Source organism: Selaginella moellendorffii, unplaced genomic scaffold (genome assembly GCF_000143415.4).
Source record: "Selaginella moellendorffii unplaced genomic scaffold, v1.0 SELMOscaffold_15, whole genome shotgun sequence".
NCBI lineage: Eukaryota > Viridiplantae > Streptophyta > Lycopodiopsida > Selaginellales > Selaginellaceae > Selaginella > Selaginella moellendorffii.
In genome coordinates, this window is record NW_003314276.1 from 1,919,940 (window position 1) to 1,932,335 (window position 12,396).

General features: G+C 38.2%; 2 protein-coding genes across 2 annotated transcripts; both read right to left on the reverse strand.

Annotated features, from left to right (window-relative positions):
• Positions 1 to 5,499: 5,499 nt before the first annotated feature.
• LOC112346513 (pentatricopeptide repeat-containing protein At4g02750-like) lies at positions 5,500 to 7,056 on the reverse strand. Its single transcript, XM_024675639.1, has one exon. It carries the CDS (start codon positions 7,054 to 7,056, stop codon positions 5,500 to 5,502), a length of 1,557 nt encoding a protein of 518 aa, XP_024531407.1.
• Positions 7,057 to 7,518: 462 nt separating this feature from the next.
• Positions 7,519 to 11,790, reverse strand: LOC9641311 (PTI1-like tyrosine-protein kinase 1). The gene is made up of 9 exons (XM_024675640.1): positions 11,729 to 11,790; positions 11,213 to 11,527; positions 8,879 to 8,937; positions 8,606 to 8,802; positions 8,430 to 8,556; positions 8,092 to 8,365; positions 7,894 to 8,026; positions 7,732 to 7,818; positions 7,519 to 7,671 (listed from the first exon to the last, which is right to left on the reverse strand). Exons 1-9 carry the CDS (start codon positions 11,788 to 11,790, stop codon positions 7,519 to 7,521), a joined length of 1,407 nt encoding a protein of 468 aa, XP_024531408.1.
• Positions 11,791 to 12,396: the final 606 nt, after the last annotated feature.

Genomic DNA, 12,396 nt, shown 5'->3' on the forward strand with positions numbered 1-12,396 from the left:
GATTTCTAGTGCTAGGCATGTTTGGAATTCATAAATAGTTGTTTTTCAAGCCAAAGAGTGATAGTTTATCCCATCATAGTCATCAAAGCTCTTTTTGCCTATATTCGCGTTCTTGCCCCTACCTGCAAAATAGTGATAAACAAACAAAGACAAGAACATAAAGAAGAGAAAAAAAAAAGAAGAAGAAAAATAAAAAAAGAATAGAAAGAATTTAGTTTTAAACCCCAAAGATGTAAGTAAGGATAAACATATATCACTCTCTTAACTCTACTTTGCACAAATAGTCATAAGTAGAAAAAAAAGATAATTAATTCAATGCATATACATACAATAGTGAGTGGGGGTTGTTTTCTAGCATATCTAAGTGCTACTTATAAATTATATAATTTTATAACAGTTCTTAATTGTTTTGCGCTTGTCTATGATGAGTGTTGCCTAGGTTGGGTTTTTCTTCTTTGGATGCCTAAACTTAGGCAAAATTCCATTTTGCCTAAACTTCCTTCTTTTGTTTTGCCTGAGAAGATATACAAGATAAAATATTTACCTCTTCATGAATCTCAAACTCCTTCTCGAACTTGGTCCTGACATTTCCATATATTATAACACTTACTATATGTTAGTCATTTTTATATCCCTTTCTAAAGACTCATTCATTAATGGCTTTATGTTTATTCCTCAAGCACTTTGTTAGGAGTTCCACTCCTACTCTCAACTTTCTAAATTGGAACTTTTGGTCCAAATATGTTATGCTCATTAGGTTCTCGTTTTAACCACTACTATGTGGCATATTTTTTGCTTTACTTTGGGTTTTAGGGATTTGTGTCTCATATAATCATTATGAAAGATCATGAATTATTTATCGATAGAGATATAAATAGTCATTGTTGAAGAAATAATCCATCATCCTAAAGAGCAATAAATCATTCAACATTAATAATAATCAAGAAAATCCATTGATAAGGATAATTGACTTCTAAATGATAATCAATCATCACCAATGATCATCAAATGTATAAACCAACTTTATCATTAAAACTAATGAGTTAAAATGCCTTCCTTAACAATATGAAAGCTCAAAGAACCAAAAGCTTAAAAAATTCTATAATCAAATCTTTCCTAACAATGATCATGAGTTTTGCATAAACTTATTTCAATGGCAAAGAAGAAATTATAATATAACTCATAATATTTTCCTCAATACACTCATAAGTTAAACTTTATAATATAAAAGTTAATAAAGAGCATGTCTGCATCAATCCAAAGCCAAGCATAATGAAGTTATGCTTAACAAGTGATCACCAAAATGATCCTCTATGAATCCATTTAAAATGTAACTCTCGTTATAACAAGCACAAAATAATCATTAATAATTGATAGATCCCAACTCAAATTTATAAGGATTCAACACTTTAATTGATCACTAATTCTTCCTCTTGCAAAACTAGCATAATTCATGACTAAATCACTTTTCAAGTAAAAGCCAAATCTTAACTTCTATTAAATTATCTCATCTCAAACATAGCTAACTCAATTTATCACTCAGTTTGTTTAAACACTAATATTAGTTGCTAACTAGCAAATGCATAACTGGTAATAACATAAAGTTATAGCTAACTATCAACATTATCTTTATTGAAACTAGTGAAATGAAATATCAATTTCTATAATATGTGGAGAGGATGAAAGAATTGAAGTAGAACTTGAATAAAGACAACACTTAGAGAGGATGCAAAGTTTATAAGTAATTATTAATCATCAAAACAACTAATAATCACACTTCAACTTACGTTCATAAAACCTAAATACTCTACTCACATCATTGTGTTATATACTTGTCCAATAAGTAGGTAGCACCCCAAGTACAAGATATAGGAATATGGACAAGCACAAACTAAATGACCAATTGAATTCAATTGAATTGCAATAAATTTAATAACATGTTTAGCCAATAACTCTGAGTATGCATTGACGAGGTTAACTATGCATGATTAACACTCAAGCAAAACTAAAGTGAAGACTATGGGATAAACTCATATAAATACACAACCTCCTAATAGACAAGGCTATAGTACAGGTACTAACACCTCAACTACAAATAACTAAGTTAAACATTTCATTTCCAATGATCTTGCTTATTGTAATTTGGTTATAGATATTGAAGAAACTAGCCAGCACTCTATATGCTGACGTATAAATACATTTTTTCCATCCCTCCCCATTATTACAAAGGATGACCTCTAATAGTTGTCTTCATTAACCTCACACAAACAAGTATGAAAAAAATATGTATTAACTTTAATATTTCCCAATTTTGAACACTATTCAGGTTCACCCTCTTTCTCCTACAGGAAGTGTTGGCAACGTGGAAATAGTTATTGAGGACTACTTTAAACTTTCCAATAACATGAGCTGATAATCTTTTGTGTTCCATAGATGGATACAAGGATTAGGAATGAATAATACCTTCAGCATCAACTTCATATTCTTTGACTTGCCTGATGGGTTACCACCTTTACAAGGCAACACTCCATCCTAAAACATCCTTTGACCGGACCACATTTCTCAAGCAATAGATGTAGCATCCAAGATGTTGTAATATGAGGGCATTATGCTAGTCATTCTTCCCTGTTCTTTATTTTAGAGAGGCTTTCTTGCAATGATGGCAGAGAATGATGACTCTAGATTGGTTGAGTTTGCATCAAGCTGCCTACTCTTAAACATCTCAGTTGAAACAAAAGGAGCAGGTGGCCAAATCCAAAAGGTTTGCATTTCCTTATTTCTCGTATCTTAAATTGGTTGCCTCTTTTCATTGTAGGTTTTAGCATGGAACTACCATGCTCTCCACTGCTACTCTTGCTGTTACAGTATTACACGAGTTGATGAGCGTGTAGGTTTGGCATTGCCAAGAGCTGTCTTGTCCTCTTAAAAGGATTGTGCTTAACGCTATAGCAAGTTTTGGTTCGATGGTGCTAGTGGCTAAAGAGATTGACTGTGTAGTTTTTGCATTGGAGAAGGAGAGTGTGTTTGAAAGTGTTCTTGGCACATTTCACAACAGGTGATAATAATGTATAAATTTCTTATTATAGTAATTCCATCATGGTAGTGTATATTAGGTGGATCAATGATATGGCCTATAATTTGCCATATTATGCAAAAGAAATGGCACAAACTCACATACAATAAGAGCTTACAGTTAGATAGCATAATACTATATGAACTCCTCCTTTTGTGGATATGGATACCAAGGAAGATTAAGTTTTGTGTTTTTTTCCAGTCAAATTTTTGAGTGGTATTATACAGTTTCTTCTTTGACTCATGATATTTATTTTCTTATTGGACTTATATTATTTAGCTTTTTCTTGGACTAAAAATATGTCTTAAGTTTTGAATAGAATTGCTAGTTTGTCCTAAACCAATCATTTGAATATCAACTTCTGTATTTGGTGGATTATATTGACTTTCATTTACTTGAGCTCAGCTCAAAAACTACCTAGCCCTAACCTTTTCCAACACCTCAATAGGCAAACTCTTAAGAATTAAGGTACTAACTCAAGCTTAGCATCATGGACCACTATTGAGAACCAAGTAAAAATTACTTCAATATTACTACTTGCAAATAAATTAGCTTCATCATCAACTATTTTGGGTTGACAATTGTTTAACCAAACAATTCATAAATACATTACTCACAATCACATAAATATGATATAAGTATCACAATAATTTGATCATCAATCAAGAAACACTATAAGCAAGCCCACATTATTACTTCAAAAGCTTACATAAGAATCAAATACCAACTCTATTCGACAAAATGCAACATAAATGCTACACCCAACAAATAGAGATTTACAACACCAAACACCACCAACTTTATTCATAACATAAATAAAGTCATGCCATTCTCTGTTCGACCAAACTCAAAATTAGTCCAATATTAAACTACTCAAGAAGCAATAGTAAAGCATTGCAACTTAAATCTTTTAATAATAAGCCTAAATAAAATGGTTTAGCACTTCATCACTATCCATTTTACGACTCACCACTTATAAGATTATCATAACTAACATGCATCAAAATAAGGACTCTTGATTGCATAATGTGAGCACAAGCAATCAGATCACATCTCATTGCAAATCATATTTTGAAGAAGAAAAAATGATTTATGTGTTTGATCCTTTGTCTCTGATTATGATTAAACCTAAAGTTTTTATTCACACTATTTTTAGTCCTATCCAAAAAAGGTTTATGAGAGATTATAGTAATGATTATTTGAAAAAATAGACTAATCCCTATTGTCTTGATTGATCCACTTATAATCATGCTAAATTGTTATAGACCAGTATATTTTCTCTTATTGCAAATCTAAGGAAGGTTTACTTTTTATTCTTTGAGTTGTCTTCTATAAGTTGTTTAGCATGTTATTTGCAATCTTTAATAGTTAAGTTTTATCTTTGAGTTTTTTCTTAATAATATACTAACTATTGAAGTTTGTTAGATAGTTACTTTTATGTTTTTAAACTATCATGATCTTGGTGGTTTCTATCCTCTACTAATTTATTGAATGATAATTTACTTAGAATACTTTTGTGTTTTAATATAAGATTTATTCACTTGATAATTTGGTCTCTAAGATATTATTGTCTCTGACTTTGATATTGTCTATTTATTGACAAATATCACAACACCTTTAACCAATTAAAGAAAAGGGTGTATTTTTATTCATAAGCTCTTTTCTTTTATATTTAAACCCCATGGATGGTCTCTCAAGTCATTCTCTTTAATTGTTTATAACTTGCCTCTTTCTTTATATTCCTTATTTTATTAAAAGGGTGTGACTATGTAAATAACTCTAATTGATCTCCATTAATTTTGGGGAGTTTGTGTAGGATTTTCTAGCATGGGAAAGGATGGTACCAACAGAAAAACTCAAGCTGGAAGCCATAAATATTCTTCAACAGTTGGATGAAGTTCTCTTGCTTGTGTTGAGTCAGGAGCAACAATCCCTGGCACTACCTCTGTCAAATTGAAAACAGAGGAGGATCAGCCACCAAGGAAATAAATGCTACAGGGCCACCAAGGACAGAGATCAAACAAGGAGTGATTGGCACCAGTGGTACCTCGGCTACTATTGCGGTTGGTACTTCAACAGCTACAGCTTCTGTCAATCATCATCAAAGAAAAGGAAAACAAAGTTTGAGCAGTAAGTTTTAATTAGAAACTCTTATCAGAAAGAAAGCAGGTCATAGCACAAGTGTTTTTTAACAGTGCTATGTGCTGTTTTTTAACAGTGCTGAAAACTTTTCTGTTTTTTAGATTGGCACAATGGTTATCTGGATGATTTCGCAATTAGCATTTCTTTTATATGTTTTTTATTGGCATAAGCTATTTCGAAAAAGGGTAAAAGAATTTTGATGCAAATGTTGTCTTGCTCTGCTTCTTTGGCATGAAGAAGCAAGCGGATACTGACGACAAATGGTTAAGTAGAGTAGACTGATCCTAGGAGAAAGAATTGGAGAGCAGCACAAAGGTAGCTGGGGTGGCGGATCCAATAACAACTGCCTTGGTCGCCACCAAAATTGCCCTTTTTACATCGCCATGGAGCTTGCACGAGCTCAGGAACACGAGCCACGCTGCCTCGTCCCCCTCAAACGGCATCGTCTCAAACAAATCCTGCGCATCGTCCAGCAATCCAACCCGTCCCAAGACATCCATCACGCAAACGTAGTGATCGATCACAGGCCTTATTCCAAAGTCTCTAACCAAGCACGCAAAGCAGTGGCGTCCATGCTCGAGATTTCCAGCGTGGCTGCAAGCCGTGATCACTGCCACCGACGTGATCTCGTCCGCTTCCACGCCCTCCATTGCCATGCTGCGGAAGAGATCCATCGCTAGAGCGTAGCTTCGTCTCGATTGAGCGTAAGTTGATAGCATCGCATTCCAGGTAACTCGATCCTTGCCGCCGGTGATGGAGTCGAAGATCTGTCTCGCTGTGTCGAGGCTGCCGCAGCGGCCGTAGAGATGGATGAGGCTTGTCGTGATCGCCACCTCCATGTTGATCGAAGACGGATTTTGTTCTTCCGCAAGCAGCAAAGAGTGGAGGAGTTTTCCATCCGCAAGGGACGCGATGCTAGCGCACGACTCGATGGCGATGATGAAGCTCACGCGGTCGGGCCTCACTCCCTCTAGATCCATGGACTTGAAGAGGCGGAGCGCGAGCAAGGAGAAACCATTGTTCGCGTAGGCAGTGATCATTGTATTCCAAGTCACTCGGTTGCGAACTGGAGTACGATCGAAGAGTTTTTCGGCGTCGTGGATCATTCCAGCGCTGGAGAAGGTCGCGATGAGCGATGTCCATGAGACAACATCGTGTTGGGCCGATTTGGAGAAGACACACAGCGAAATATCAATATCCCCGGACTGGGCATGTGCAGCAGCGATGGAAGTCCAAGACACCACGTCCCTTCTGGGCATCAGATCAAACTTAGTTTTTGCTAGATCGAACATCCTAAGCTTTGCATACATGCTCAAAAACGCATTCTCTACGTTTACCTCGCCACAGAGCCCAATCGAGATGAGTTCCTCGTGGATGATCTTCCCTGCTCTCCGATATGGGAGGCTGCCGCATGCATCGATCACGCTGGAGAAAGTAAACGCGTTTGGAGCGACGCCATCCAGATCCATTTTCTGGAAGAGGCAGAACGCCTCGCTCGATCTGCCCAGCTGGGAATTGGCGACGATCATAGCAGTCCACGAAACCACGTCTTTCTCGAGCATGGCGTGGAAGATCTCGTAAGCTCTGTCTATTTCACCGTTTTGGGCGTAGGCACTGACGATAGAATTCCAGGAAACGATGTTGGTTTGAGCCATTCTATCAAACACCATTTTCGACATTTGCAAATCCCGGTTCTGAGCAAATGCAGAAACAATGCTGTTCCAAGATATCACGTCCCGATCTTTCATCTTATCAAAGAATCTCTTAGCGTGGTCGATCTCGTTGTTTCTCACAAATCCAGCGATCATTGCATTGCAAGCAACGAGATCAACCCAAGGCATATCTTGCAGCAAGACTTGAGCTTTGTGCAGCTCGCGGCTATGGAGATAAGCCGCGAGCATGAGGTTCCAGGAGTAATTGTTCTTCCTTTCTGGTGCGATGCCATCGAATACGGCCCTGGCCTGGCGTGCATCGCCGCAGCTGCCATACATTTGGATGAGAAGATTGGAGAGAAGAGTGTGCGATTGGAGGAGGCGATGGCCAGCGCTCTTGAGCAGCGTGTGGATCCTCCGACCCTCTTCCACAGCTCTGGCCTTGATGCATTGCCGCAGCAAAGTGGCATACGATCTCGCCTCAATCGAGCCTCCAACTTTGTAGCAAGAAAGATACCTAACAGACTAAAGCTTAAAAACTGGTTTTAGTTAATAAATTCTAAAACCCATGGTTACTCATACCATTAGTCTATACCATGCAAGAAAATACACGTAAAGTACTCATTTTAAAGTTTTTAAGCTGCAACGTTTTTAGACGAAACGATTGAGAGTGTCGTCTAGAGCAAGCGAAGGTGGTGGAGCGGTGCGAGGGCCTAGAAGTGGCTGGAGAGCCTTGACCACAATGCTCATGCTTGGCCGGAAGTCGGCTTCGTATTGGACACACAAGGCAGCAACTGCAGCAAACTGGAGATGGAAACCACAACGCCATTGTCAATAGCCTCCAGACTAGAGATCACTTCTTACTTTGGCCAGGCCTTTAGGAGGGTACTCTCCCTTGAGATTTGGATCCGCGCACTGCGTCACTTTGTCTTCGGTCAGCCTCGGCGTTGCCTAAGACAAAGGAAGAACAAACCAGCCAGCGAATGGGTTACCAATGGAAATGAAAACGAAGAAGAAAAATCCCACCCATGTCACCAGACTTTGCTGGCCCCGAGGCATTGAAGGATCAACTGGCCTCCTTCCCGTGAGAAGCTCCAGAAGAACAACTCCAAAGCTGTAGACATCGCTCTTCTGAGTTAATTGCCCGGTCATCGCATACCTGCGAAGATCGAAGATCGAAGGTCGTCGAATGAAACACAACTTTTCTCCCGCTTTGAAACTCACTCTGGTGCGTGGTAGCCGAATGATCCCAGAACCCGAGTCGAATGCAGCCGTGAAGCCATGTCCGGTGCCTGGTTGCTCGGGTTGTAGTCTCCAATCTTAGCTGCGTAGTTCTCGAACAGCAAGACGTTGCTCGACTTGATGTCTCGGTGGACGACTGGTGGCTGGGCCTTCTCGTGCAAATACTCTAGCCCTCTGGCCGCTCCAACCGCAATCTTTACTCTTTGCATCCAGTCCAGCACAGGCCCTGGCCTCGATCCAAGCACACCTTTCCTGCCTGTAAACGCTCTTGAGACATGATCGCAAAACAAAAACGCAAGAGAAAGATAAGTTTTTCCGACCGTGAAGAATATCATGGAGAGATCCCATCTCCGCGAACTCAAACGCGAGAACACGCAGAGGGCCGTCAATGCAGTATCCAAGGAGCTCCACCATATTCTCGTGTTTGAGCCTCGACTGCCTTGACACCTTAGAAGAGAGATCACCAAACAACTCTTTAGGAAGAACTGGCGCATACCTGAGAGACGAAGTCCTCATGCGGTTGCGGGCTCGAATCGAGCTTCTTGAGAGCCACGGACTGCCCATTGCGCAGCTTTGCAAGATAAACTCGACCATACGAGCCCTCTCCAATGAGACGGCTCTGGTCGAAATTCTCGGTGCTCTCCAACACCTCCTCGACTGGGATTGGCGACACAGCAATGGGTTGTACCCGACCTTGCCAAGTATTAGGAGCTACATGATCTAGGAGACAGAAGAATAAACAAACACTCTAGCCACTAAGAGCGCTTACCTCTTAAATTCCCATGAGCCGTTTGTGAGTGGCTATGGTGGCGATCGTGATCTTCGTTCCTGCCAGGAAAAGTACCACAGCAGCTTAAGCACGACATCTTTTTAAGGGATATAGGACTAAGGAATTGGAGGGTGTTCCTTCCAAAGCATAGTTTCTATCACCAAAATTAAACCTAAGTGGAAATAGAGATAATACTTAAAGGTGTTAGAAATGAGAAGAGAAGTCTTTTTTAAGATTATTTACCTTTTGAATTTCTTCTTTACCTTTTGTAATTTCTTATATTTTACTTTTAACAAATAAAATCTAAGCCATATAAACTTTGTACTAAAAATTGCCCAGCCAATGCTGGGCAGTTGCATTTTCAAGAGGTTTGCTGAGATTAGTTATGTTTGCTGCTTGATCAACTCAAATATTTTCTTCACCAAACCTGAATCGATTCACCATAGCTTAGTATTGTTAAGGTACTGGATATTTTAGGTTGGAGTTGCTATTTGATATTATCACTTAATTTAGAAGAAGTTATTATTTTAATATTTAATAATTAGTATTTGTACTAATAGTTTAAGTTATATATTTATATTAAGCTTTTCATTATTAGTATAAAGTCTCTTTGAGTGTAATTATAAGAAATGCCCTATATTATTTTTGGTGTAATTTATAGATAAAATTTATTTTACCAATATCTATTTTTTTCACTCAATATTCAAACATGATGATGAATCCAAAGTTTAAGATTTGGATCCATCCTATACAAAGGATGAAAGACTTTAGAATTTTAATGTTTAAAGAATTATGTGTAATTGCAACTCAGGAATTACTTGATTATGATGTTGTAAAGCTTCCCATTTACAATATCACTTCCATAACTGAGAATTGTATATTCATGATGATGGTATTGCTGTTTAATGTTGATCTTTTACTTTTAATTATAATGCCTTTAAGTATATTGCATTTTCTTCCTTTGACCAAGTATTTATAATCTTCATATATTACTAATATGAAATCAAGAAAGATTTAAAGAACTTGAATTGTAATTATAAAGTTTGTATATTTGTACAGGGCATGGTTAAAAGAATAATATAACATCTAATCTACAACAAAATCTCAGAGAAAATTAAATCCCAAATTTAAAGTGGGTTTAATTAAAGAATTTATGGAAAAAAAAGTTCTATATACTAATGTAAATAGGTTTCTGAACAAGCTTGTATGTTTAAATGACCAAACACTATAGATCTATAATTGGTTTTCTTAAGCAAACCTGTAGAGGTATTGAATATATTTAAAATATGCTTGCAGATTCTAGGTTATTTTAATATCTAATAGTTGTTGTTCACATTTAGATTAATATTTTTATATATAATTTATAAACTTACTTTCTAGTATAAATTCCACTATTGATATGCAATAATATTAGTCTTGATTGATAAATTATAAATATGGTTATAACTATCATACTACTGCAAATTAATTAAGAGATAAGTATTGTCTCTCATATTTTTGGTTTGCTTAAGCAAAGCTGTAAAGGTAGTGAATATACCTAGAATATGCTTGGAAATTCTATGATATTCTACCATCTAACAGTTGTTATTTATTTAGATTAATCTTGTATTTATAATTTATAAACATGTTTATAATTTAAAAACTTTCTTAAACCCTTTCTAGTATATTCTTTATTTTATCATCTAATGGTTGATATGCAATAAAATTAATCTTGTGTTTATAAATTACAAACATGCTTATAATTATAAACTTTATTTGATCAATTGGATTAATAAGTAATAATAAAACTACTATTAACCAAACCATCCTAATAACAATTTATTTATCCCTTCACCATGGTGTGCCAGCTACCATCTTTGTTTGGGTTTTATTGACGGCACCATCAACACTGCATCACACTCTTTCCTTGCAACACCTTAGAAAAGCTTTACTCTCATTTTGATTAAATTCTTTGGATCCATGATATTCAAGCATATGCCTTCAGTCATATGCAGTGTTCTTATTTCTTAGGCAGTTCCCAAGCACCTAAATGAAAAGTAACTTTCCACTCCTAATACCCTCTCCATAATAAAATCCCTTTCCCATCCCTAAAACAACATGTCATTGATGAAAAAGTCAAAGAAGAAGATACTTAAGGAGGTAAGCTCCAAAGCCTCCACAACTTTTCATTGCCAAGCTTTAGTTTCCTCAAAACAACTTGAAGATAAGGACTTCTAACTAGCTCAACCATCTTGGTTTAACAATTTCGTAAATGAAGTACCTTGTGAAGGCTATAAGATGAAACAAAAAAGCTATGAACTAATGAAAAAACTATAGCACCTATAACCAGCATACTTTGTAGGGCACTCTCCAATTACTCCAAATGAGTAGTGCAAGAAGAAGTGTGTCATTGTGACAGCGACACCAGAGTACTTCTGAACTTGGGGCAGAAAACTTCTCGAGCAGCAGGCATGTGTCCACACTGAGCAAGTACGCAAGTAGTGGATTCCGTCCAGATTTCTCTCCCGGATCTGCGAGTGGAGCCTCTTCTCTGCTAAGTTGCCGCGTGCCTTGAGCGCCACCATGAAAGTCTGAGCGTTTGGCTGCGGCTTGCTCATAGCACTCAAGAGCAAAGGTTGTTCTTGGCAAATCCCAGGAAACGACGTTTTGCTGCTCCATGCAAAGTCTCAGCGTTTGGAGGCAGGCCAGCTTCTCGTTGCATCTGATAGAAGACGTGCATGTCCCATGATGATCGTGTTCCAGGCAACCAACGTCGTGTTTCTTTGTCCTCCTGAACACTTCTGATGCTTCCACATGTCCACGAGGCTGCTTGCGACGAATGCATTGGGTTAATTTGCGAGGTAGACCAACCTATCCTGTTCTTCGTCTGTCAAACAACCTGTGTTGCAAGCCGCAGTGTAGACTTCGACCATACTTCCACAATTTTGCACTTGCTTGATTCCCGGCTTATGATGCTCTTGACTCTGGAGAAACTTATCTGGCCGCTATGCCCTGCTCTGCTTCTTCTCATCGAAGTTGAGATTTGAGCACCTGCAAGAACAGAGAGCAAAAGTAGTATGTTACCTTTTCTCAAACCTTTCGTCTCAAGCAACTTCTCTGGCCTTTGGAGGTGCACTAACGTCTGCTCCCCCGTCACCTCTAGAGGATAGCTCAGTCAAATCGAAACTTGGTAGGTTCCTGCTCTACTTTCCAGTCCATGGTCCGAGCCAGCTGCGCAATAACTTCCAAGTCTGGTGACTTCCACCAGTGGACCCTTGTATGTGATCTTCACCGTCCGTGAGCAAGACCCTGCTGTCTTCTTGCTCTGCAACTTCATCTCCTTGAAGATTGTTTGTCCACAATCTTCCATGTGACAAGGCATGCACTGTGCTGACTTACGCGTCACTGCCAGTGTTGGCAGGACACTTTGAGGAGAATCCCAGAGTGCCATTGCTGTGCGAACCACGAGTGTGAGCTTCCAGCTGTTTCTTCTCAGTCAGAGAATCGTCCACCACAACTTCGATCTGCCACCCGGGATC